Here is a 22,260-nt window from a genome sequence, read left to right as displayed (position 1 = left end):
ATTGTAGCAGAAACATCTGATACATGCATGCATCACTTAAAAAGAATAAATCCAGTTATTTTCAAAACATTTTATTTTTGATATACAAGAAAATATCTGCAGTGTAAAGAACCCAAAGAGCTTATGATCCGGTTTCAAAACAGCCGAACGATAAAACATGCATCACTTCCTCTATAAAGATACATTCTCACTGGATCAAGTGTGAACATTAAAGTAAAAAACAGTAGTTCCACTTAAATTAAAGAAGAAGAAAAAAAAAACTTTACCAAACATATCAAATGGAAAATATGCATTTATGAAAAGAGATCTATGAATATTCATTCTATCAATAACTATAAAACAATCACTTGTTAAGCTCACTGCATTAAGCAAAATAACAAATCGTAATTTACAATGCATTATAATATCATACAAACTCAAAAATCACTTGGCGGTGCGTCAGCAGTATAATAAACTCATAAGGAAATAGAAGGATTATCTGCTTTGCTTGCAAAACCTTCCCACCCACATTTACGACTAATAATATTTTTTATCACACTGACTTTATTGATACTGTGGGGCAAAAGCGGTAAATCAAAGTGAAAGTTGATAATACAGTAGCTTAATACGACCCTCGAGGTAACACTATACACATGAGCTCTGTTCCAAAACCTAGTGAGCTGCCTAGTCAGTATGTTCAAGCAGCATTGCATGCATTGCAATATAGCGGACAAAGCAGAAGAAATTTAAATGTACATTTTATTAAATACTGAAAAGAAAGCAATTTAAATGTATTGTAATTTAAATGCGGATTACATGAAGAACACTAGCTAATTGAGCACTGATTGATTACTATGCAGTCACTTTTTACTTTGTAGGCGTTTTTTTGGGTAATTTTGTCATCAGCACAGTACACTCATACTGTATGCACGTTTTATTTATTTTTTGCAGTAATCAGTTTCTCCACAAGGTGGCAACACTGAACCGGCGCTTTGTTTCACAGTCGGAAAAGAAACGGAGGAGACTGACTGCTGAAGATGGCAAAAACAAAAGACGCGGGTCAGTGCTTGTGTGAGGAGACTAAAATACACCCGAGATTATAGCTTAAACGAGTACAAAGACATTTTTATCACTCATAACTTTCGAGAGAAAAGTTCAGACACTGGACAAAGATAAATCTTTGTAGTGCGCATGCGCCAAGCGCCCTCATTTGCGCACGTTATCCAATAAAGGCTGTGTTCAGCTGTGCGCATGCACTAAACCGAAGAATACTTTTGGGCTTTTTAAGCAGGCAGCTCGCAAGGTTTTACACAGAGCTTGGAAGTGATGACAACAGCAGCACGTGGAGAGGGAAAATAATGGCCATCTCTCATTCGGAGCATTTAACCAGCAGTCCGTCAGTGAAGCGACAAAAGTCTGGAAACAGGAAATGCCACCTGATACCAGATAGAGCACAGGGCGGAACACATGGAAGTACTGAGAACATCGGTCAATCCATGCTGAAATGTGCCCTCGGAGAGCCAGAACTCAAAGAAAGAACGTGATTGGCCGAGACACTCGAGCTGTTTTCCCTCTGGTCCTCTCTCGGCCGCCACTGGCTTGCTTAACCCCGTGAATTCTGTACATCAAAAAACAAAAATAAGGGATTTAATAACAGATTCACGTTTAAAATAGCGTCTTTTGACGAAATTATTATTTTATAATTATCACACATGCCATGTTTATGGTTTAGCCTATTATTAATTGATATTAAGGAAAACATTAAAATAAAATTCATTTGTCACACTGTAGGCATGATCTGATATACTAGTATTTTGAATAAGATTTTATTTACATCTATTGTTTTCATTTTAATTTCAGTTGTAGTTTTAGTAATTTTGTTATTTTTTTACTTTTTAATAAAACTATTCATCACTCTAAAAAATGCTGGGTTGTTTCAACCCAACTTTGGGTCAAATATGGACTAACCCAACCGTTGGGTTAAATTTTTACGTTAAATTTTTAACCCAAAAGTTGGGTTAGTCCATATTTGACCCAAAGTTGGGTTGAAATAACCCAACATTTTTTAGAGTGATCAGTTAGTATTTATTCGTTTTAGTTTAGTTTTAGTAGTACTTCAACTTGAACTAATTAAAAATATGAAATGTTGCTCTGACAACTAGCTGAAATAAAAATAGGTTTAACAGTTTACATATTTAAATTTATTTCAGTTAATGTTTATTTTTTATTTGTACTTTTTTATTTTGAGATTATGGTTTTAATTAATGATCATTTATTATAATTAATATTATGATAATTAATGATAATAAATATTTAAGTCAATAGTTGATTATAAATGCTTAAAATTAAATTAAAATAGTTAATAGTGAAATAGTTACACTTCAAAATATACACACCTTCCTCTTCATAAATGAGCTTTCTGTCAGTATGTCCACCCTCCGCATGAGTTCATGGACCCATTTCTCTCTGGGGTCGGTGCACATCATACGGCCACGTTTCAATGTGAAGCTGTGGGGAGACAATTACATTAAACATAATTAATTATGAGGTTTAAAATAGGCAATCACAAAGACCGATCTCTCTCCTGCAGTTCACTGCAGTGCAATGCATTTTATTGCATCACTTCACTGTGTGTCACGTCACATGTCTAAACAATTTATGCACTCACTTCACTTACGGAAAAAATTAAGACCCAACCATACATGTATACAGTATATACATAAATATGAGTAAACGAGGCTATAAAAAAAATGAATACTGTACTGTTAATCCTTTTGATATTTCATTCAATGCAGATTTATTTATTTTCATATAGCCTTCATATTTACTAAGTAACATATATAAGTTTCTTACACAACAGCTGGGATGTTGCAGCCTCCGTCCAGCTCTTGTTTTCTGTAGCTGATCACTTTGTTCCTAATGGACGGTTTAATTTTCCTGACATACTGCAGACAGCAGTCCTCATACGAGCCTACAGACAGACATACGTGCACATCAGTGGCATAAACACATGCATCAATGAATCATAACATAACTATTTTTACAGGCAATTACAGATGGATGATTTTATGGATGAATGTCTCATAAAACCATAAATAGTGGCAAACAAGGAAAGGGTGGAAAGACAACACAGGTGCTTATTATACCAGAACTGCTAGCAGAGCCATTAGAAGTGAAACTGAATTCAATAACTATAGTCAAAGTGCACACATATACTGCAGAGAAAACACAAAATGTTTAACGACTTCTTTTTAGAACTTAATTAGAGGAACATGATGAGGTGGACACACTGTCTTCAGTACTTTTACCATTTTTATTATTTCTTTTATATTTTCTCAATTAATTATTTGCGTTAGTTTTCAAAACTGAAGAGGATAAATGGAAGCAATATAATCATTTCCTTTTGTTAATTACTGTTTCCAAAAAGAAACACTATCTTATGCAATATGAAAAATTATGACAGATGCTGTAAAAATATACTTTAATATAATAATATATACCAAGGATAATTAAATATCATTGAAATAATATGCAAACAAATGGTATGGATATGACAAAAACAGGAAATGTTTACCAAACTTTAGTGATTTTATTTAACATTTAAAATAATGCAATGTAACGTGAATTGCTGCACCATTTAATCAATTCATTGGAATTCATTTGTCTCTTTAGAAATAATTTGAATAGGCAAAGTACACCCTTGACATTTGATTTTGAAATTTAAAAATGCATTCATTTGTTGTTTTTCTGAATCTCACGTGCAAACTAAACGATGCTATCAAAAATCAACTATTGTGCAATGTGTATATTTTCTTAAACTTCAACATTGCAAAAGTGTTTTTGGTGTAAAAGAGCCTGATTGTTTGTAATACAATCATAACTTGTGTTTTTTTTTTACCTTGTGCCAGTGTGAGGTAGAGGAATCCCAGGAGGACGATGAAGAAGAGGATGCTGAACCGCATGATTACCCAGTGTCTCTACTGTCAAAATGAGACAGAAAATCATGAACCGCTTCACCAGATACACTCACAAACACATGCCCACACAATAGATGCTCTCATGAGAGCCTCCATAAACCTTATCAGCACAGAAGGCGCGTTTTCCAACACACTTATCCTCATTTCTCCGGCCTTGACCCTATATCAGTAACATATTAAGAAAGCTCTTTGTGTTGTCAAAAAGCAGTTAAAATTACGACAGATGCTGTAAAAATATAATTTCCTCATCTCTGAACAAAACTGGCAACATAAAGACAAACCTACACATTTTATGAGAAGAAAACTATAAAATAAACATTAATCTTAATTTATCTTTAGTAAATCATTAATGAACATTGACCGGTGTTTGAATTTTTTCCCGGTCACTCCAGCGCATGCAGTAAAACTGCAATAATCACTGTCAAATGGACTCGGAAACCCAACAGGTGAAGGTCGGCATTTCAAAGAAAAAACTAAAATTGTACCGTTTTGCATCATTAAAGAGTCTAGATTTTAAAGGATTGCCGTTAAACATTAGATGCTGTAAAATGATGTTGTTTTCATATTAGACTGCTCACCTTGTTTGTCTACAAAAGCGTAGTTTCTTCCCAGTACCAGGATTCTGTGCAGGTTTCCCAGCTGCACTGACTTATAATGAACCCAACCCTGATATCTGAGCCAGGTGAAGCCACATCCCTCACGAGGATCAACTTTCATGGTTGGTTAAATGAAAACCACAGTAACCGATTTATCTATCAGGATTTTGTATGTATTCCCTTTGATTCTGATGTGGCTAACCATCATATCATTTTAAAGGAGTAGTTCATTTTCAAATAAAAATTTGCTTAAAATGTACTCACTCTCGTATAGTAGATGAGCTTGTTTCTTCATCAGATTTGGAGAAAGCAGTTAAAATTACGACAGATGCTGTAAAAATATAATTTCCTCATCTCTGAACAAAACTGGCAACATAAAGACAAACCTACACATTTTATGAGAAGAAAACTATAAAATAAACATTAATCTTAATTTATCTTTAGTAAATCATTAATGAACATTGACCGGTGTTTGAATTTTTTCCCGGTCACTCCAGCGCATGCAGTAAAACTGCAATAATCACTGTCAAATGGACTCGGAAACCCAACAGGTGAAGGTCGGCATTTCAAAGAAAAAACTAAAATTGTACCGTTTTGCATCATTAAAGAGTCTAGATTTTAAAGGATTGCCGTTAAACATTAGATGCTGTAAAATGATGTTGTTTTCATATTAGACTGCTCACCTTGTTTGTCTACAAAAGCGTAGTTTCTTCCCAGTACCAGGATTCTGTGCAGGTTTCCCAGCTGCACTGACTTATAATGAACCCAACCCTGATATCTGAGCCAGGTGAAGCCACATCCCTCACGAGGATCAACTTTCATGGTTGGTTAAATGAAAACCACAGTAACCGATTTGTCTATCAGGATTTTGTATGTATTCCCTTTTATTCTGATGTGGCTAACCATCATATCATTTTAAAGGAGTAGTTCATTTTCAAATAAAAATTTGCTTAAAATGTACTCACTCTCGTATAGTAGATGAGCTTGTTTCTTCATCAGATTTGGAGAAATGTAGCATTGCATCACTTTGCTCACCAGTGGATCCTCTGCAGTGAATGGGTGCCGTCAGAATGAGAGTCCAAACAGCTGATAAAAACATCACAATAATCCACAAGTAATCCACACCACTCAATTAACGTCTTGTGAAGCCAAAAGCTGCATTGCATTATTCAGTACTGTTGAATAATGGTTTAAACAGTTCATTGTTTTGATAATGGAAAAATGTAAGTAGTCATGCACAGAAGAAAAATGCTGCAAAAACTAATTTCATTCAAAAATTGCTAGTAGATATCACAAATAATTATTAAGAAATGGCAAGTAACACACTGAATTAAACATTACATTTTGGAGTAAAACCTATTCCATGAATCTTTGTTTGATTTACAACCTCAAAAAATTATTTTTTACAGTGTAGTGATTGTCAAGGCTATTTTGTTTCCAAAAAGAATGAAAAGTACAGCTGAAATGGACAACTGTAGTTCATGCATGATCTTCATGAGCCTTCAGAAGCCATATGATTGTGTGAGGATCAGATAGAAATTTGAGTCATTATGCATGAAAATGTTTCATTAATCCAATTAAATCTGTCACAGTAATAATGCATGAAAATATGTATGAATTGCACACAGTATTAATCATTAGGAAGTGAATGCAAAAATATCGAGTAGCTGTTTTGGGTTTTATCACATAAGCACAGGTCAAAAACTACCAGAATTTCTTAATTTTCCTGTATAAGCCTCATATTAATGCACATTTTTGTTTGGCTTGCAAAGTGTCTAATTTGATGATGATCATTCAGTTCTTGCCAGGTATTATATAAAGAAAAAAAATCTGAAACACAATTATGGCACAAATTCGGGCCTTGCAGCGTTTTAAGAAATGTAAGCCAAACGCAGGGCTGTTTAAACTTGACTCGTGTTGAATGAGACTTCTAGCATTTTGCAATTACACAAAAAAAAACGAGTGACAGGAGAATGTGCATCAGATTTCAACTTCCAAAGAAACAAACATGCTTCAGCTTAAAAGCACAGATGTTATAGCATATCATGTTTCCTACCTTAAGAACCTTTTGGCGTGGCATCTCAATGAGCGACATTTTACTTTCTGATTGTCAGGTTGCTATTATGTAAGCTTCTTCTGTTTTTCTAAGCGTTGATTTCAATTTGAATAGGGAAACTGTCAAAGAGTTTCATGGAAATTCAAAGCATGTGTAAACTCTACAGCTGAGGGTCTGTTCACCTTTATAAGTTACTTGATTTTCTGTTACAATGCAATCAAAATGAATCTGGAGTAATTTTATGCATTAAAATGACCAGAAATATTATATATTATAAGTAAAAAACAAACAAAAAAAATTTATTCCATCAGTTAACTTTTTTTTTTTCAGATTTCATTGCATAACCATAAGCCTTATGATAAGCCGTAAAACTGATAATAAAGAATGAGAACAAGACTGTATGAATACATGATTGCTTTTTGTAACAGTGCAAATAAGAGAAGCTAATCCTGATGGATATTGAAGTATTGCTACAATGACACTGAACCTGCACTTGAGTCTTTTATATGTATTTGAGTCATATGTTGATTCTTTTTGCCGCTCTGACGGATTCAAGTTCATTTGTTAAACGGTTCGTCAGAAAAATTCCTTAGATTGATTAACTCTTGAGTCTTTTGAATGATTCATCAAGAGAATCAGTTCATAAGAGTCATTTGTCCGTGAATCGATCTACACAGGTCACGTCATCGGGCCGAACTGATTCGAACACGGCGAGGTATAGATGTATTTCCGTTTGAACGTTTTTTCTAGTAGAATACAGTATTTTTACGTTACTATAGTATACTGTCAGCAAATGTTCTTTTATCTTTCTGTATGATGTCATCATCCTCCATAACGCTTGTTTACAGAATGACACCGTCACGAACTCTTGCGTCGCCAAGGTAACACAGAATTCGAATTCAGATTTTTGTAACAAAAAACGTTTCGCTTCGCAATACGTTATTTGATGGACTGGAGTGCTGTGGGTTACTTGTGGATTATTGTGATGTTTTTATCAGCTGTTTGGACTCTCATTCTGACGGCACCCATTCACTGCAGAGGATCCGTTGGTGAGCAAGTGATGTAATGCTACATTTCTCGAAATCTGTCCCTAAAAGTTCCATAATAAAGCATGTTTTCACAGTTTAAATACTGGAACATGAGTGTTTCTAAATACAAACCACACACACAATGAACCATAAATAGGCCTACACTGAATGTTGTTACTCTTAGATTATACAGATTCATATTTGAAGACATTTGACCTGCATAGTACCAAAAATAACTTGAGTGCAGAAAAACATCAGGGAGTCCTTAAAAAAGTGAAAAGATGAATTGGAGCGTTTATTTCCCAAGCTGTTCTATATCTCAAGTTGTATCATGTTCTAACAGTGTTTTGAATCATATTTCAAACTCTTCTGTCACCAGAACATTAAATCATGTATTCTAAATGTGTTGCCCCTTTGGCCCATTGTTTCCATTCCAGAGTTGTCTTGAGACGCCAGAGCTTGATGTGGGAACGTGGGATCTGTAAGTGGCCATGTGATAGCGTGGGTCACTGTTTATGATGTCTCATTTTTCTTCTGATCCATAGCAAGAGCTGAATCTGGTTTCTTTTGTTTGTTTCTCACGGGATGCAATGATTTCTTTTTCTTTCGTTTTTAAGTGTTATTCATGGGTCTTTTTGGTTTTAATGACAAGACCAACAACTATATATATATTTGACCCAGCGGTTGGGATGTTTTGACCCAGCTATTGGGTTGTTTTGCTGTAGCTGGGTTTGTCCCTTTTTAACCCAGCGCTGGGTTATATTTAACCCAGCATTTTTTAGAGTGTACTAAATAGTTGGGATACAATGAGAATAACACCTGTTTATACATATGATGCCCTTTAATGTACCTGTTTTCTCATTCAGAGAAGAATCTAAATCTTTCAATCAAGTGATTATGACTCCATTGATTTTTTTTCGCTAAATAATCACTGACATTTGTCTTCATCTTCATGTCTGTCAGGAGGTCTGTATGCTGCCTAGTAGCATGTGGTTACATGGGTTTTGCCCAAGGGCTCTGTAAACCATTGTGAGAAGATCCCACTCTAGAACATTTTCTTCTTGTTTATTATCTATTAAGCACAGTTGCTTGCCGTTTAATAGACTTTATCCAAAGTTGATGGGGTCAGGGTTTGTGTGCAACATGGGGAAAAACGTCTTTATCAAGAACAGAAGTTGAGTGAGCACAATTGTTGTAAATCAGAACTTTCCGTTTTCTCTTCTTCTCAGGATTGAACCTGCAACAGTCTGCAGTTTATTACATATAAACGAAAACACATCCAATACTTTAAAATAATCAGTTAGGCTACTGTAACAATCAAATAAAATATCAAATACGTAATTTTTAAATTAAAATTAAACAAATAGACCTATTTAAAAAATGTAGAAGATCAAACTAAGTGAAGTTCAGGCCAAACATCAAGTGCGTCTGTAGAGTTCATAAGATACAGCCTTGACAAACTTGGCCATCTAGTGGTTATATTGCATTACTACAAAACAAATAGGAATAAAAATAATACAGAAATAAATAGAATAAACAGAAATAATAGATTCCAGTAATATATATAATTATTTATACATACATACATACATAAAATAACAAAATTAGTAGAAGGAGAAAAAATATATAAATAAAAAGGAATCAAAATTATTTACACAACAAAATAGTTCTGTAATAGAATAAAACAGAAAAAATAGTGGCTAGTAATATATTACTACTATTATAAGTAATCATTACGCTTAATTAAACTTAGACAATAGTTTATTATTATCGTTATTTAATTAATGTTGTCAATAGAAGCAACAAGACAGGAAATTATTTACAAATAATAAAATAATTGTGTTACCTATTACATTAATACTTAGGCATTGCTGACATAAGATAATCTTTTTATAATAGGGATTTATATTGTTAGTGGATGCAACAAGACATAAATGAAAATCGTGTTTTAATAGTAAAACAATATAATACTGATTAATAACTATATTATAATAGCCTAATTTTTACGCAATGTAATATGTTAATCGTTTTTAATATAGTAATTAATATTGTTAGTAAAAGCAACAAGACATACTGGATAATTTACAAGTAGTAATATATCATATTTTAGAGTGAACTAGATGTTATAATAATATTAACGTTATTTGCCCTTTTTTACTTTATAATATTAGTTAAAATGTTATATATTAGTTTTTGACATTAATGATACGTAAAATGGTAAAGATTCGTGTACAAATGACTTGAAAAATGATATTCAAATGTAAATGTATTTCAAGTGCTGCTGCTCTGAGAAATAAAGCGCACTAGTGCCGCGGTGCATTGTGGGCGTGCACGGAGAAGTAAAATGGCGGACTTGGCGAACGAAGGTAGGCAACCGTGTGAATCCGCAAAAGGAGTAAAATAAAGCAAATAAACCGCCACCATGAGCCGTACACGCCATAATAGCGTCGGTGAGAGCGCCACGCGTGTTTGTGACCCGGTCTGCGCGCTTTCGCGGCTCTGAGCGGGAGTGTGTGTGGATGTTTAGCTCCAGTTAGCCGATGAGTGTGTTAGCTTCGCGTGCTAAGCAGCGCACTGACAGACCGTGTGTGTATGTGAGTGTGTTGTGCTGCTAACGGACTGACCTCGGTGTGTTTCTCTTTTTGATTTTTAGGCGGGTGGAAACGCACGCGCTTCCCCCCGATGCGCTCGCGTGCTAACTTACACATCCGCGCGCACGCTGTGAAATAATAATTCATTTCATGCGTAATTACAAGGGATTCAAGAATGACGCTTTTCTATGAGCATGCTAATGCATTAAGGATTAACATATGTATCTTTAGCATGCATTTCAGTATTTCAAATATGTGGCAGAAATGTTCTGTATTATGCATCTACATTAATACTATTAGGATATCTTTTTCTCGCAACGTGCCATTTTAATCTAATCGTGGTTTATGGGCTTAGACGTCTATCTTTAGCCTGTCTGTATCAGTGATATGTGCAGTTTGTGAAGTGATATTTAATTATTTATCCTTCTTTATTGAGACAGTCCAATGCTTAACAATTAAACGTATACAGAAACGAAACGAAAGCAAATGGTGGGTGGGGTAGTGAGTTGCTCAACTCGTAGTTGGTTTCGATCTGATCTGGATGCACGGTCTGTTTTTGACGTTATTCCAATAAATGCATCGATTTGTAGTCGGAAAACGGAGTCCGGAACAGGTGGCGGTGTTTCGTTCACGGGCAAGCCGGCTGTCGGTGCCGCTCTCGCGGCTTGTGGCGTTACCCAGCTCCGCTGCCTGTGCTAATGCAGGCCCGCCCACCCTCCTGGCCTGGGGTGAAATGCAACCTCATGCACACATGATTTCCCCCCCTTTAGGGCTCAAAAGTCCTCCAATACAGCAGCCTTGAGTGGTGAGATCACCCATCGGTGGATACCTCACCCCTTGACCTAATTACATTGATGTGCATGGGTTTACAGTGCTGAATGAGCCACCCAGATGACTGTGATTTGTTTTGGGGAAAGCAGCTGTTTACAGATGCACTGTGCTATTGCACTCTTTAGTGGTTTGCAAATCATCTTAAACAGGCTTTGTACTGTTCCTTATGAATGATTGTTTTATTAGCCACCAAATTTGTTGCTGTCAAAGTCCTGCAGCTAAAAATACCAGATGTGTCAGCCAGATCATGTGTCTTTGTTTATTTACAAAGCATGACGATCATTTTAAAGCCTTTTAATTGAGCCAGAAGTGTCTAGGGTTTTATTGGTTGGCTTGAGATGAGATAAGAAATAAGATAACTTCTTTGACAACACTGTTTAGAGACTGTTTGGCTTGCAGGGACTGGTTACTAACCCCACTTGATCAGATTACCAGAGGCTTGTGATGGCAAGGACATACTACAGGTTGTGGTTTAAAAAAACAGTGGTTGGTTGATAGGGCTTTTCAATGCAATGGACAACATTAATAATGTATTTTTTATGCATTTGGGAGATGCTTTCATCCAAAGTGATATGCATTAAATGTTTACATTTGTATTGGTTCATGCATTCTCTGGGAATCAAGCTAGTGCCATGCTTGTCTGAGCTACGTGAATGTTAGTTGCTCATATGAAATTATTAGAATATTTATGCATTTGGTGACTTTTGCATTCAGCACTTCAAGTGCAATGGCACTTCAAAATTACTTAGCATAATGCACACCTTATTTACATCTAATTGTGGTTTCCTCTCTATAACAGAGATTGCTTTCCTTTCATTTGGTTCTTTATGATTATGATTATTAATTGTAGCATTTCTGTAAAATGCCACAGTTATTAACTTGTTACAAGTTTTATTTATTTATTTATTTTTTTTAATTTATATTTTTGGATTAATTATCCAAAAATAATTAATGTGGGTATTTATTGGACATTGCAGTCTTTTGTCAAATAGTTTTTTTTTTTAACAACAAGCTACTGGAGGCTATGTGTTAGTTATTTTATAATTATCTGTAAACAAGTATTTTTATGCATGACACAAATGCCTCAGACCCCCGTTATCAACACTGTAAAAATGACTTTTGGAAGTTTTAAATAAAACAATTATTACAGTGTATTTAACAAGGAAATACCATTTCATTCTTTCTACAAAATTGCATGTTTAATTCAGTGTTTTGCTTGCCATTTCTTTGCTTTATTATCTACAGGCAAAGCTGTCAGTTGATTGTTGCCTTTAACACAGTGGGAAATAACTTAAAATTGACAGATTGGGCATGGATAGTTCTGATCTGCGGTTGTTAAACTAAGATATGACGTTAAGCATTTGCTTTGGATACTTTTGGCCAGTTTGAGTCATGTCCTATCCTCAAATAAACCATTTTAGGAAATGACCTATTTTGTGAATGATTATCTTGTGACTTTGGATATTTGTGTGTAATGTAGGATGAAACTTGGATCGATCTGAACTGTAACATTAGTACATCGCAGCTGAGCTGTTTTCTTGCTTAAAGTAAAATTTCAGCTGAAACACCAGCTTAATGTAGGATTTTGGAGAGGCGTACGGGGATTGTATCTATTTCCTGCTAATTTTCTTTCTGTTTTTCTTTTTAACAGAGAAGCCTGCCATAGCTCCTCCAGTGTTTGTGTTTCAGAAGGACAAGGCACAGAAGGTTTGTTCGTTCTGATTCTTCAAGGAATAATTCATTAAAAAATGGTCAAACCCATTGTTTTCTTTATTTCTTGCAACATTTGCCCCGACTGTAAGTGGAGAACAACATTTATTTACGTATGTATGTATACATACAACCAGTTCTGATTATTTGTATGTTTATATGTCCAGTAAGCAATATGCAGAACTGATATTTAATGTTTTAGCAGCAGCAAGAACAACACAATTAACAATAACGACAAGTCTTTGCATAATCTAAGCACTTTGCATAAATGTAATTCATTTTAAATTACGGTTTAAAGTATTGGGTATACAGGAGTGAATATTAGTTGGTCACTCTAGAGTTAGTGTTTTGGTTGACCATCCTCATCTCTAAACTGTGTTTTAAGGTTCACTGAGTTTAGTAAGCTCAGTAAAATGAAAGAAATAGCCACCTGTCCTGGCTCTTTATTGTGTTTACTAATAATAATTATACAAAAACAACTACTAAACAAAAAAACATGAAATGCATTACATTAGAATCACCGTCTTGCATGCAGTTCTTGAAACTGCATTTATAAATGGCGCCATATATTGATGTGTCCAATATTTCAAAACTAATATCCACTTAAGAATAAATGCTTAAAGGAGTAGTTCACCCTAAAATGAAAATAGTCATTTACTCACCCTCAAGTTGTTCCAAACCTGTATAAGTTTCTTTCTTCTGCTAAACACAGAAGAAGATATTTTGAAAAATGTTGGTAACCAAACAGTTGACGGCAGCCATTGACTTCCATAGTTTTTTTCTTCTTCTCCATACTATGGAAGTAAATGGCTACCATCAGCTGTTTGGTTACCATCATTCTTCAAAATATGTTCTTTTGTGCTCAACAGAAGAAAAACTCGATAAAATATCGATAAAACCGACTGTCAGTCCATCTCCAGCTTTAGTGGCATTGTGTAATTTCTGCTTTGCTAGAGGCACCAAACAGCATTGCAAAAATGAGTTTTAAACACTTTTTTCCACCATTCTCTAGTCCAAAAGGAAGTTCTACTGTAAACTCAAGCCATTGGTTGCAATTGCATTTCCATTTGGTGGCTTAGAAATGATATGTTGCAGCTTTAACTGCTGTTTTTAGAAGCCACGATATTGTGAATTTTGTAGTTGCCAGCCAAACAAACCTCTTTCCCATAATAACCTGAGGATGTTATGATGGAAGACACTTACTGGGAAATATTAAATTTAGCTTTGAGTTTTATTACAATAACAAAACAGACATTTTCTCAATAAACACTCAGGCGAGGCATGAACATTTCACCTGGTACCTACCAAATTTTAGCATTGGCAAGTAATTTCACAAACTCAGCTGGCCAGTTTGGCTGGTAGTGAGATGAATTTCAGCTGCCGACTGACTAGCACAGATACAAATCACCCTCAAAATGTGATTTCCCCAAAGCAGTTTAAGCAAATTAAACACACTCTGCATTTCAGCGGGATGGTTTTGGCTCTGGTGAGAAATTATTTGAAAACAGGGCTGTTTACGCTGTTGTTTTCCATTGTACAGTGTGTTTCTCTGTGATGTAGTCCAGTTTTGTGTGACCAAATTAATTTATGTTTTTGCCTGTTCCAGAGATCCGCAGATGGGTCGAGTGCGGAGGACGGGGATGGTAAGTTTGAAACGTTTTTTTGTTTCTAGTGATGCATCGAAGTAAAAATTATTGGCTGCTAAAAATTGTGGACATTACACAAACTATTTTTCCCAGGGTACTTGCTCTTTTTTTTGGAGAACCTGTTTTATGATGTGCCAAAAACAGAACCGAAACTGATTCAGAAAACAAACTGATTTGTGTATTACAAAAGAACATCTGTTCCTTACAGTATATTGCATGAAATGTTACTCTCCAGGGCTAGACAGTGCGACCATTTCAGTCGCATTTGCGACTGAAAACTACTGCGTGCGACTATGAAAATTTTTTTAGGAGCACCAGTCAACTGACCCGATCATCATCCTGCTTGTGATTGCGCTCAGGGGAGCTTCAAAGGTTTCTACGTGTTTTTGCAGCGTTGAGTAATGTATCACAGACATATCTCACGAATCCTTTCATAAGCAAAGTGTAGACAGGGTGTAAATAAGAGATTCATTGCGCAGTGTAGAGAGCTTCGTTGATTATAAATGTGAGATCGAGATGAACTAAGATGAGTGACAGCTTTTAATGATTTTTAAAGGAGTTTGTAAATGTGATACTGATTTAATACAATACAATTCAATAAACAAGAAGTTAATATTAAGTGACTTACATTGTCTGACTATAACACTATTGTCTGATTTTGCTCTATTTCTATATTCTTGAATGATTCAGTGATGAAAATCAGTGACTTGCCGCCACCTGCTGACAGTTTTAGTTTCATTATTAAAGTATCTTTTCAGCTATTTAAATCATTTAATATTTCTATATTCAAAATTGTATATTTAAAAGATTAATATCATCATGAATTTATGGATTTAATTGCACTCATTCCACTTCTGAGCCTCATTAAATGTCTGAAAGTACACCAAGCCACTTTTGTGTTCTTCTGTGCCACCTCTACAAATTAATTTTGTTAATACTGATTTCATTTGATTGGTAACTTATATTTCTTATTCTACTCTTATTCTGTCGTTTTAATTAAAATTTTTAAAAAGCTTATAAAATATAATTTTTTAAAGAATTTGACAAAAGATGACATACTTCTAATAAAGTTAGAGGAGTCAAATATCACCTCGTAATGGGAAGGCTACTTTTTGATAAAATTTTGGATTATTGATTAGAAGGTGCTCCTAAAATTTTGAACGTGCTCCTAATTTTTTTTAAGTTAGGAGCACTTGAGCACTAAAGAAAAGTAAGCGTAGAGCCCTGCTCACACTGTCTATATAAATGCATAGGACAGACAAATGGATGTGTGCGCTCTTTATCAATCAGTATCCCAGAGGAGTGTCTTGTAAAATGCAAATATGTTTTGAATTTTAAATTTAAATTATAATCACGTTTGCATATTGACTGCAGTATTCTTGCCATAGACTTGTTAAATTGTTGTGCACTCTTTTAAATCTGGACAGCTTCACATGCAATCTGCTTTCGCTCTGTCAGTTTCTTTTATTGAATCGGTTAATGTTTCTGTTCATTTTTTGGCCAATATTTGTCTTATTTTTGGTGGCTAAAATTGTGATGCATGCTTGAGTGTGTAAAAAGTTGAGAGATATTATTTTGGGGTTTAATGCAATACAATTTTGTAATGCATCATAAATAGTCTCAGAAAATATAAAAAAATGCCCTATTTGTTACTCTCAAAATAAAACCTTCAACAGCCGATAACAGAAACATTGACGTGGAGCAAACACATTGTGCACATGCAACGATTCAAGTTTTTAATATTTTATGTAAACACCCACTGATGATGATGTTTTGCTGGAATGTAACTTGTATATGATATGTGATGAGATGCAGACAGTGAGACACTAACACAATGTCTCATGAAATATATTGTAGGATGCAGATGTGCTTGTATCATCCAGACGTCGGTTTGAGAGTTATTTGGAGGTCATGGTCTTATTTAAAGGAATGGTTCACCCAAAAATTAACATTATTCACTACCATGTCTTCCCTGATGTAGATGAGTTTTTTCATCAGATTTGGAGAATCTTAGCATCATGTCACTTGCTCACCATTGGATCCTCTGCAGTAAATGGGTGCCGTCAGAATGAGAGCCCAAACAGCTGATAAAAACACAATAATCCACACCACTCCAGTCCATCAGTTAATATCTTGAGAAGACAAAAGCTGCATGTTTCTAAGAAACAAATCCATCAAGACGTTTTTAACTTAAAACGAATCCTCTATCCATAATATTGCTTTCTTTTGTGAGAAAGTCATCTTGTCTGAATCAGGAGAGAAATCTACACAAATCAAACACCGTTTACAAGCCAAAACAATCCTAAACGACTTTAAACAAATATATGGGTGGATTTTGATGTGAGAGACAACAGGAGATGGGCTTTTTCACTGGAGGAAACGTTATTATGAATTATGGACTCATTTTGTCCCGAAATAACGGTTTAAACACTTTAATAATGGATTTGTTTCTTACAAACAGCAACACACAGCATTTGACTTCACAAGACATTAACTGATGGGCTGGAGTGGTGTGGATTACTTGTGGATTATTGTGATGTTTTTATCAGCTGTGTGGACTCTCATTCTGACGGCACCCATTCACTGCAGAGCATCCGTTAGTAAGCAAGTGATGCAATGCTACATTTCTCCAAATTTGTTCTCGTGAATAAACAAACTCATCCATATCTTGGATGGCCTGAGGGTGAGCACATTTTCAGCAAATTTTTTTATTTTTTTTTGGTCAACCGTTCTTTGTCAATAATGCATTTATTGACTTAATAAATGTAATATGATTTCCTATACAGATGTCTTTATTTTTACATCCTCTGCATCCTTATTTTGTAATTTCTAAAGTCACATCAGTTGACGGTAGAAGTCAGTATAATTGCACAAAAATTGTTAGAACATTATTAGAATAATTAGGTATTGCAAAAGGCTAATTTAAATCAAGCATTTTCAGTTCTCTGCACTGTGCCCTGAATTTTAGTGCTCCACTAGTTTTAGTTTCTGATTGATCTATTGGTTGAATTATGCTCTCCAGATTCAGATCGAGATGATGGCGAGTACTGTCCTCCGGTAAAGAGAGAGAGGACCTCATCTCTGACCCAGTTCCCCCCGTCACATTCAGGTGAGTCTACAGCGATCCTTGTCACTGCAGTGGATTGGCACGGTTCACTTTGAAGGGGGTGGATTCTGAGTATTATTTGGCTGATTTTTACTGAAGGTGAGACACTCCCATATGATCCTCTCTTTCTTTCGTGCTTTCTTTGTTTCCTGCAACAGTTCCCAAGAATAATATCTTTATGCCCTCAAGTTTATGCCAGTCTCCAACTGGTAATTCAGACTCGGAGCCAGGTAAGAACCAGCCACCTTTTCAATCCTTTCTGGCTACTATAAAGATTTAAACTTAACACTGTGTCCTAACCAGCCATGATGTGTCCCACGTCAAGTCATTTTTCTATCCATACCAAATTTTCAACCAATCAGAACATAAGATCTTTAATATGCAGTTGTGGAGGAAGGTTTTGGACCAATGAAATTTCACAGTGGGTGGAGCTATTAGTCACAGTGCAATAGAAATAGAAACCAGAACTGGCCTTGCTTTGGGTTCATGACTCTGCATCTTTTTTTGTTTGGATAGGAAAAAATGTTTTTACTCAAGTTTCAGTGTAATCGACTGCTCAAATAAGAAATACAAATTCATAAATCTGTCATAGGCCCACCTATATAAAACATTATCTTAAGTCAGAGGGCTTTTAGAGTAGTTTTCAGTTTTAAAAACTGTTTACAATGATATTAATCAAAAATATAAAAATAAATTTTTGCTTATTTTGCCTGTCACTAGATGCTTCATCACGCCAGTCTCGGTTAGGACATCTGTTACTCAGTGTAATTTACAGGGTTCTGCGGCCGTCCACAGTTTTTGTCATGTTTGACAGTCTTAGGCTTTGTTTACGCTGCACACATCAAATTTGGTTTTCAAATATGATCTTCAGGAGTGACTGTCCGCACTTTTCATTTTTCACATGGGGATGTGGTTTGGACTGGGTTAGTAAACATCAGATTTCTTTCTTTCCTTTTTTTTATGCAGACAAAAAAAAACACCTAAACAAATTTGAAATGGATACGTTTTCCTGCCTGTCTAAATAAAGCCATATTGTTTGTTTGGTCATCAAATCAGGTTTCTCCATCTATTAATGGGATGCATTAATGAAATTGTGATGGCATTTTTTTATTTTATCTTGAGGCACTTTATGTATGCGTGTGTGTAGTTTATGTATTAAATTGTATATTGTATTAAATTGGTTGAAAAACATAAAATGTATTCATTATAATTCTAATTGAAGAAAAAAATAAAAATTTTTAGGGTCTAAAAAAAGACATTTAGACATTTATTCAGGGTCTGAATTTCATTTTTGAAAATGAATTCCCCTCTTAGGTGACTCTTGTGAGAGGGGATTTTTTTAATTTGAGGGGTGGAGGGGAGCATTTTTTAGACATTTTTCTAAAATATATTTATCTCACCTAAATGTTCGATTATGCAGTGCATAATTGCACTTGTGCAATTGTTGCACAATAGCAACAGCACAGTTGCTCAAGCAAGTGGCAAAACATTTAAAATACTTTTCTTATGTTTTCACAAACATTCTAAATTAAAACTTACCACTGACAGAAACAGTCAGCTCCACTGCCTTTTTTGCATTTAAATCTTTATTACAAGCAATCCTGCGGTTCATAAAGAACTTAGTTTTCCTACCTCCACGAATGCCGTCTATTATTGCCTTGTTTATCTAAAAGTGCTCTTTTCCTTTAAACCTAGCCAAAAAGCCATATGTGTTGACTGTGAAACAGTAGACTTTAATTATATGCATTTATGGTGTAAATACTACGTTTTCGTTTTCATATTTACGCAAATAATGAGCTGTCACTTTAATTCAGCGCTTGCAGCAAACTCGGTGTAGAATCAATCGCTGCACTGCTGCAGACCGCTCCTGGGACGCACTGCTGGACCGCAAACATTTGCAGTGTGAACGCTTTAAAATCCGTTAACATGAGCGCGGAAAAAATACGCACCGCATATTGCGCATTTTGAGAGTGAAAGAGAGAGCACGCGGGGTGATTCACTCGCGCTGTTTGTGAAATTATGTCTCACAGAAAGTTTTCAAATTACTTTATAAGTTATTTAATGAAGAAATATGAAGTGTACCTTGCCTTCAGCATTATAATTATTTTACCTGCGCCGGACTGAGACGGTGCGGCTGCATGTCGTGCCAAACCTCTGACGGCAGGCACGTCATCAGCTTGAGATTGGTTTATGAGATCGGCTTTATAGAGACCGCTGATCAAACATCCCAAAGCGATTATCGGCCAATCAATCGGAGTACCCCTAGTTATATATAGTATAAAACTCATTTAAAGCACATTTGCTAAGTGTTATCAGACCTTTCATCCTCTAGATAACGTGTTACACAGAGTAATGTAAATGGCAGACGCTGTGCATGCATCTGAAGGCAACTTTCTATTTTGGTCTCTCTTAGAAAGAGCACAAACCCAGCCAAGCACACTAAACCCGAATGTGTGTCGGCTACTGTCTGGAATGTGCTAAAACAAGCCCAAAGGCCTGTGGGGGACTAAGGTCTAACAGGAAGTGGTCAGAGCCATTATGAGGCTGTAGATATGAAGCACAGTGTGAGGGCCCTACAGAGATGGACATGCTGTGTTTGAATTACTAGTGTATACTGTGTGGTGTGTATAAAGCGTACTGCCTACTGTTTTGTAAAAATTGAAGCCGTGTACATCTAAAAAATGTTTAAACAGTACTAAACTGTTAGTTTTTTCCTATTTCTGACAGAAAAGCATCAGATGTCCTTTTAACTTGCATAGTGTTGCAAAAAACGCCTTAATTGCAGTGTCTTATTCTTGACTGATGTGTTTGAGGCAGAATTGCGTCATGCATTACAGATGGACTTTGAGTGTTTGTTTATCTGAGAGCTCTTATCTGGTCTTGCGTTAGGGATGTTTGGTTTGTCATCTTAATGTTTATGCTTCTGTTTGTCTGTCTCAGAAGAGAAGCCTGTCGGGTTCAGGTTGAAACCTCCCACACTAATTCATGGCCAGGCCCCAAGCGCAGGTAAGATCAATTCATTCCTGCTTTGAACCTTTTACTGCATCTACACACACAAATGCAACACATGAATCTGCTCTCTAGAGCAGGAGAGATTAGGGAAATTCGTCACAGTGGGTCTGACTGTAAAGCTTCCTCTTTCAGTACTTTTTTTAAAAAGTCATCTTGTGCGTTTGAAAGATTTGGGATGCACCGAAATGAAAATTCTTCTCAATTTTATTGATTTATTGATTTATAATTTTAATTAGCTTTGTATTCTTTAATTTTTTTCATTTTTTTCATTTTAGTAATTTATGAGCTTTTGTAGTGCTGGGCGGTATGACCAAAAATTTATATCACAGTATTTTTCAAAATTATACCGGTTTCATGGTACATGATGGTATTTTTTTTGTCATGCATGACCGGGTGTTAACCATATGTTCTACTGATTGAGAGGAAATACTGCAGTATATTGACTTAGAATGCCCTATTTTACTGTCATGATGAGTGAATATTGTCAAAAAATACCACACTAAATAGTGACTAAACACAACCCCTTTTAATACATGTTAACCAGGAGTCACTCTCATTTATAATCGCGGCATCGTCTGATAAAATCAACATGCATCTAACACTAAAGAGCGGCTATGCGGTTGTTTTGGCTACATTACTTTTTTGTCTCATGCAGCACACTGCCTGCGTCTGAGCCATAGCTAAGGTTTATCCAAAAAATTCGCTAGGTTTGTCAGTATGAATATTCTATGGGAAAAAGCAGCTAAATGGGTCTGAAAGTTGCTAAATCTAGTGCTGAAGTCGCACTTGTGAGACGCGGGAGCTGATGGCAGGGGGCGGTGGATATTTGTGGCGGTCAATGTGGATATTGTGGATGAGTTCTTCTGTGTCATCACGTTCTATTAGTTCTACAGCTTCAGTTTCGGAATTTTCACGCTTAGTAACACATACAGCTGTTCCCTCACCACAGTGCAACAGTGAAAAGGGACCCCTTTCAAACAGTGTCGCGTTCCGAACGTTGTTTAAGCGACATACTTCGGTATTGCGGTATTTTAAAAATTCATATCATAACAAAAATAAACATCGGTATGAACCGGTATACCGCCCAGCACTAAGCTTTTGTCTTTTTTATTAGTTTTAAAAATTTCAGTTTAGCTTCAATTTTTTGTTTTAGTAATTTCATTTACATTTTTAATCTAATATTTATTTGACTTTATTTTAGCTTTATTTCAATTATGGAAGACAATTTTTTTAACAGTTATTTTTACATGTATAATTAATTTAATTATAGTTAAAGATGATTAGTTTTAGTTAACTATAACAGCACAAACTTAGAAAGCTTTTCCGTATTTTAGAACATCCCATTGCATGAGAATTACAATTAAAGCTTTTTATTTGATTATCAGACATTGGTGTGTGCTGTTATGCTGCGGCGTTTGGTTTCTGATTCAATCCGTTAGTAGGTTGTTTTCCAGGCGTTCCCAGTCAGAAGCCCAAAGAACAGCAGCGCAGTGTTCTGAGGCCAGCTGTTCTACAGGCGCCTCCGGCCAAAACCCTCACAGAATCCGTCAAGACCAGTACGTACATCTCCCATAATGCTCACTGCTGCCTTTCACAGCAACAGAATCTGTGGAGGTCTCAGACTGTACTGTAGAGAACCACATTTCAGGCTTTTTTTGTTGAGAACAGATGTGTAAAACTTAGTCAAAACCGATTTTTTTTCTTTTATATATATATTTAATATATATA

The 22,260-nt window shown here is 35.5% G+C and overlaps 2 protein-coding genes across 7 annotated transcripts in view; one reads left to right on the top strand and one right to left on the bottom strand.

Moving 5' to 3' along the window:
• Positions 1–55: 55 nt before the first annotated feature.
• On the bottom strand, positions 56–5,272 carry LOC107750916 (C-C motif chemokine 25-like). Of its 4 annotated transcripts, none has more exons than XM_016566491.1 (5): positions 5,236–5,272; positions 3,878–3,959; positions 2,833–2,950; positions 2,376–2,487; positions 56–1,597 (listed from the first exon to the last, which is right to left on the bottom strand). In XM_016566491.1, exons 2-5 carry the CDS (start codon positions 3,939–3,941, stop codon positions 1,583–1,585), a joined length of 309 nt encoding a protein of 102 aa, XP_016421977.1. In that variant the 5' UTR covers positions 3,942–3,959; positions 5,236–5,272; the 3' UTR covers positions 56–1,582. The 4 variants fall into 4 exon arrangements, with proteins under 4 accessions (XP_016421977.1, XP_016421979.1, XP_016421976.1 ...); XM_016566493.1 differs by having other exon boundaries at positions 3,878–3,956; XM_016566490.1 differs by lacking the exon at positions 5,236–5,272 and adding an exon at positions 4,535–4,613.
• Positions 5,273–9,949: 4,677 nt separating this feature from the next.
• Positions 9,950–22,260, top strand: part of LOC107750915 (ran-binding protein 3-like) — a 26,406-nt gene continuing 14,095 nt past the window's right edge. Inside the window, exons 1-7 of one of the 3 annotated variants that reach the window (XM_016566488.1) lie at positions 9,950–10,002; positions 12,710–12,765; positions 14,375–14,411; positions 17,437–17,523; positions 17,679–17,750; positions 20,461–20,526; positions 21,987–22,088. In XM_016566488.1, the coding sequence (XP_016421974.1) occupies positions 9,981–10,002; positions 12,710–12,765; positions 14,375–14,411; positions 17,437–17,523; positions 17,679–17,750; positions 20,461–20,526; positions 21,987–22,088 (442 nt within the window). In that variant the 5' untranslated portion in view covers positions 9,950–9,980. Of the gene's footprint in view, positions 10,003–12,709; positions 12,766–14,374; positions 14,412–17,436; positions 17,524–17,678; positions 17,751–20,460; positions 20,527–21,974; positions 22,089–22,260 lie in introns of all 3 variants that reach the window. The other 2 variants (XM_016566487.1, XM_016566489.1) reach the window with 2 other exon arrangements.

This window comes from Sinocyclocheilus rhinocerous, unplaced genomic scaffold (assembly GCF_001515625.1).
Source record: "Sinocyclocheilus rhinocerous isolate Xijiao unplaced genomic scaffold, SAMN03320098_v1.1 scaffold1534, whole genome shotgun sequence".
Classification (NCBI taxonomy): Eukaryota; Metazoa; Chordata; class Actinopteri; order Cypriniformes; family Cyprinidae; genus Sinocyclocheilus; species Sinocyclocheilus rhinocerous.
The sequence above is the reverse complement of the archived record's forward strand: the minus strand, read 5'-3'. Positions and strand labels throughout refer to the sequence as shown.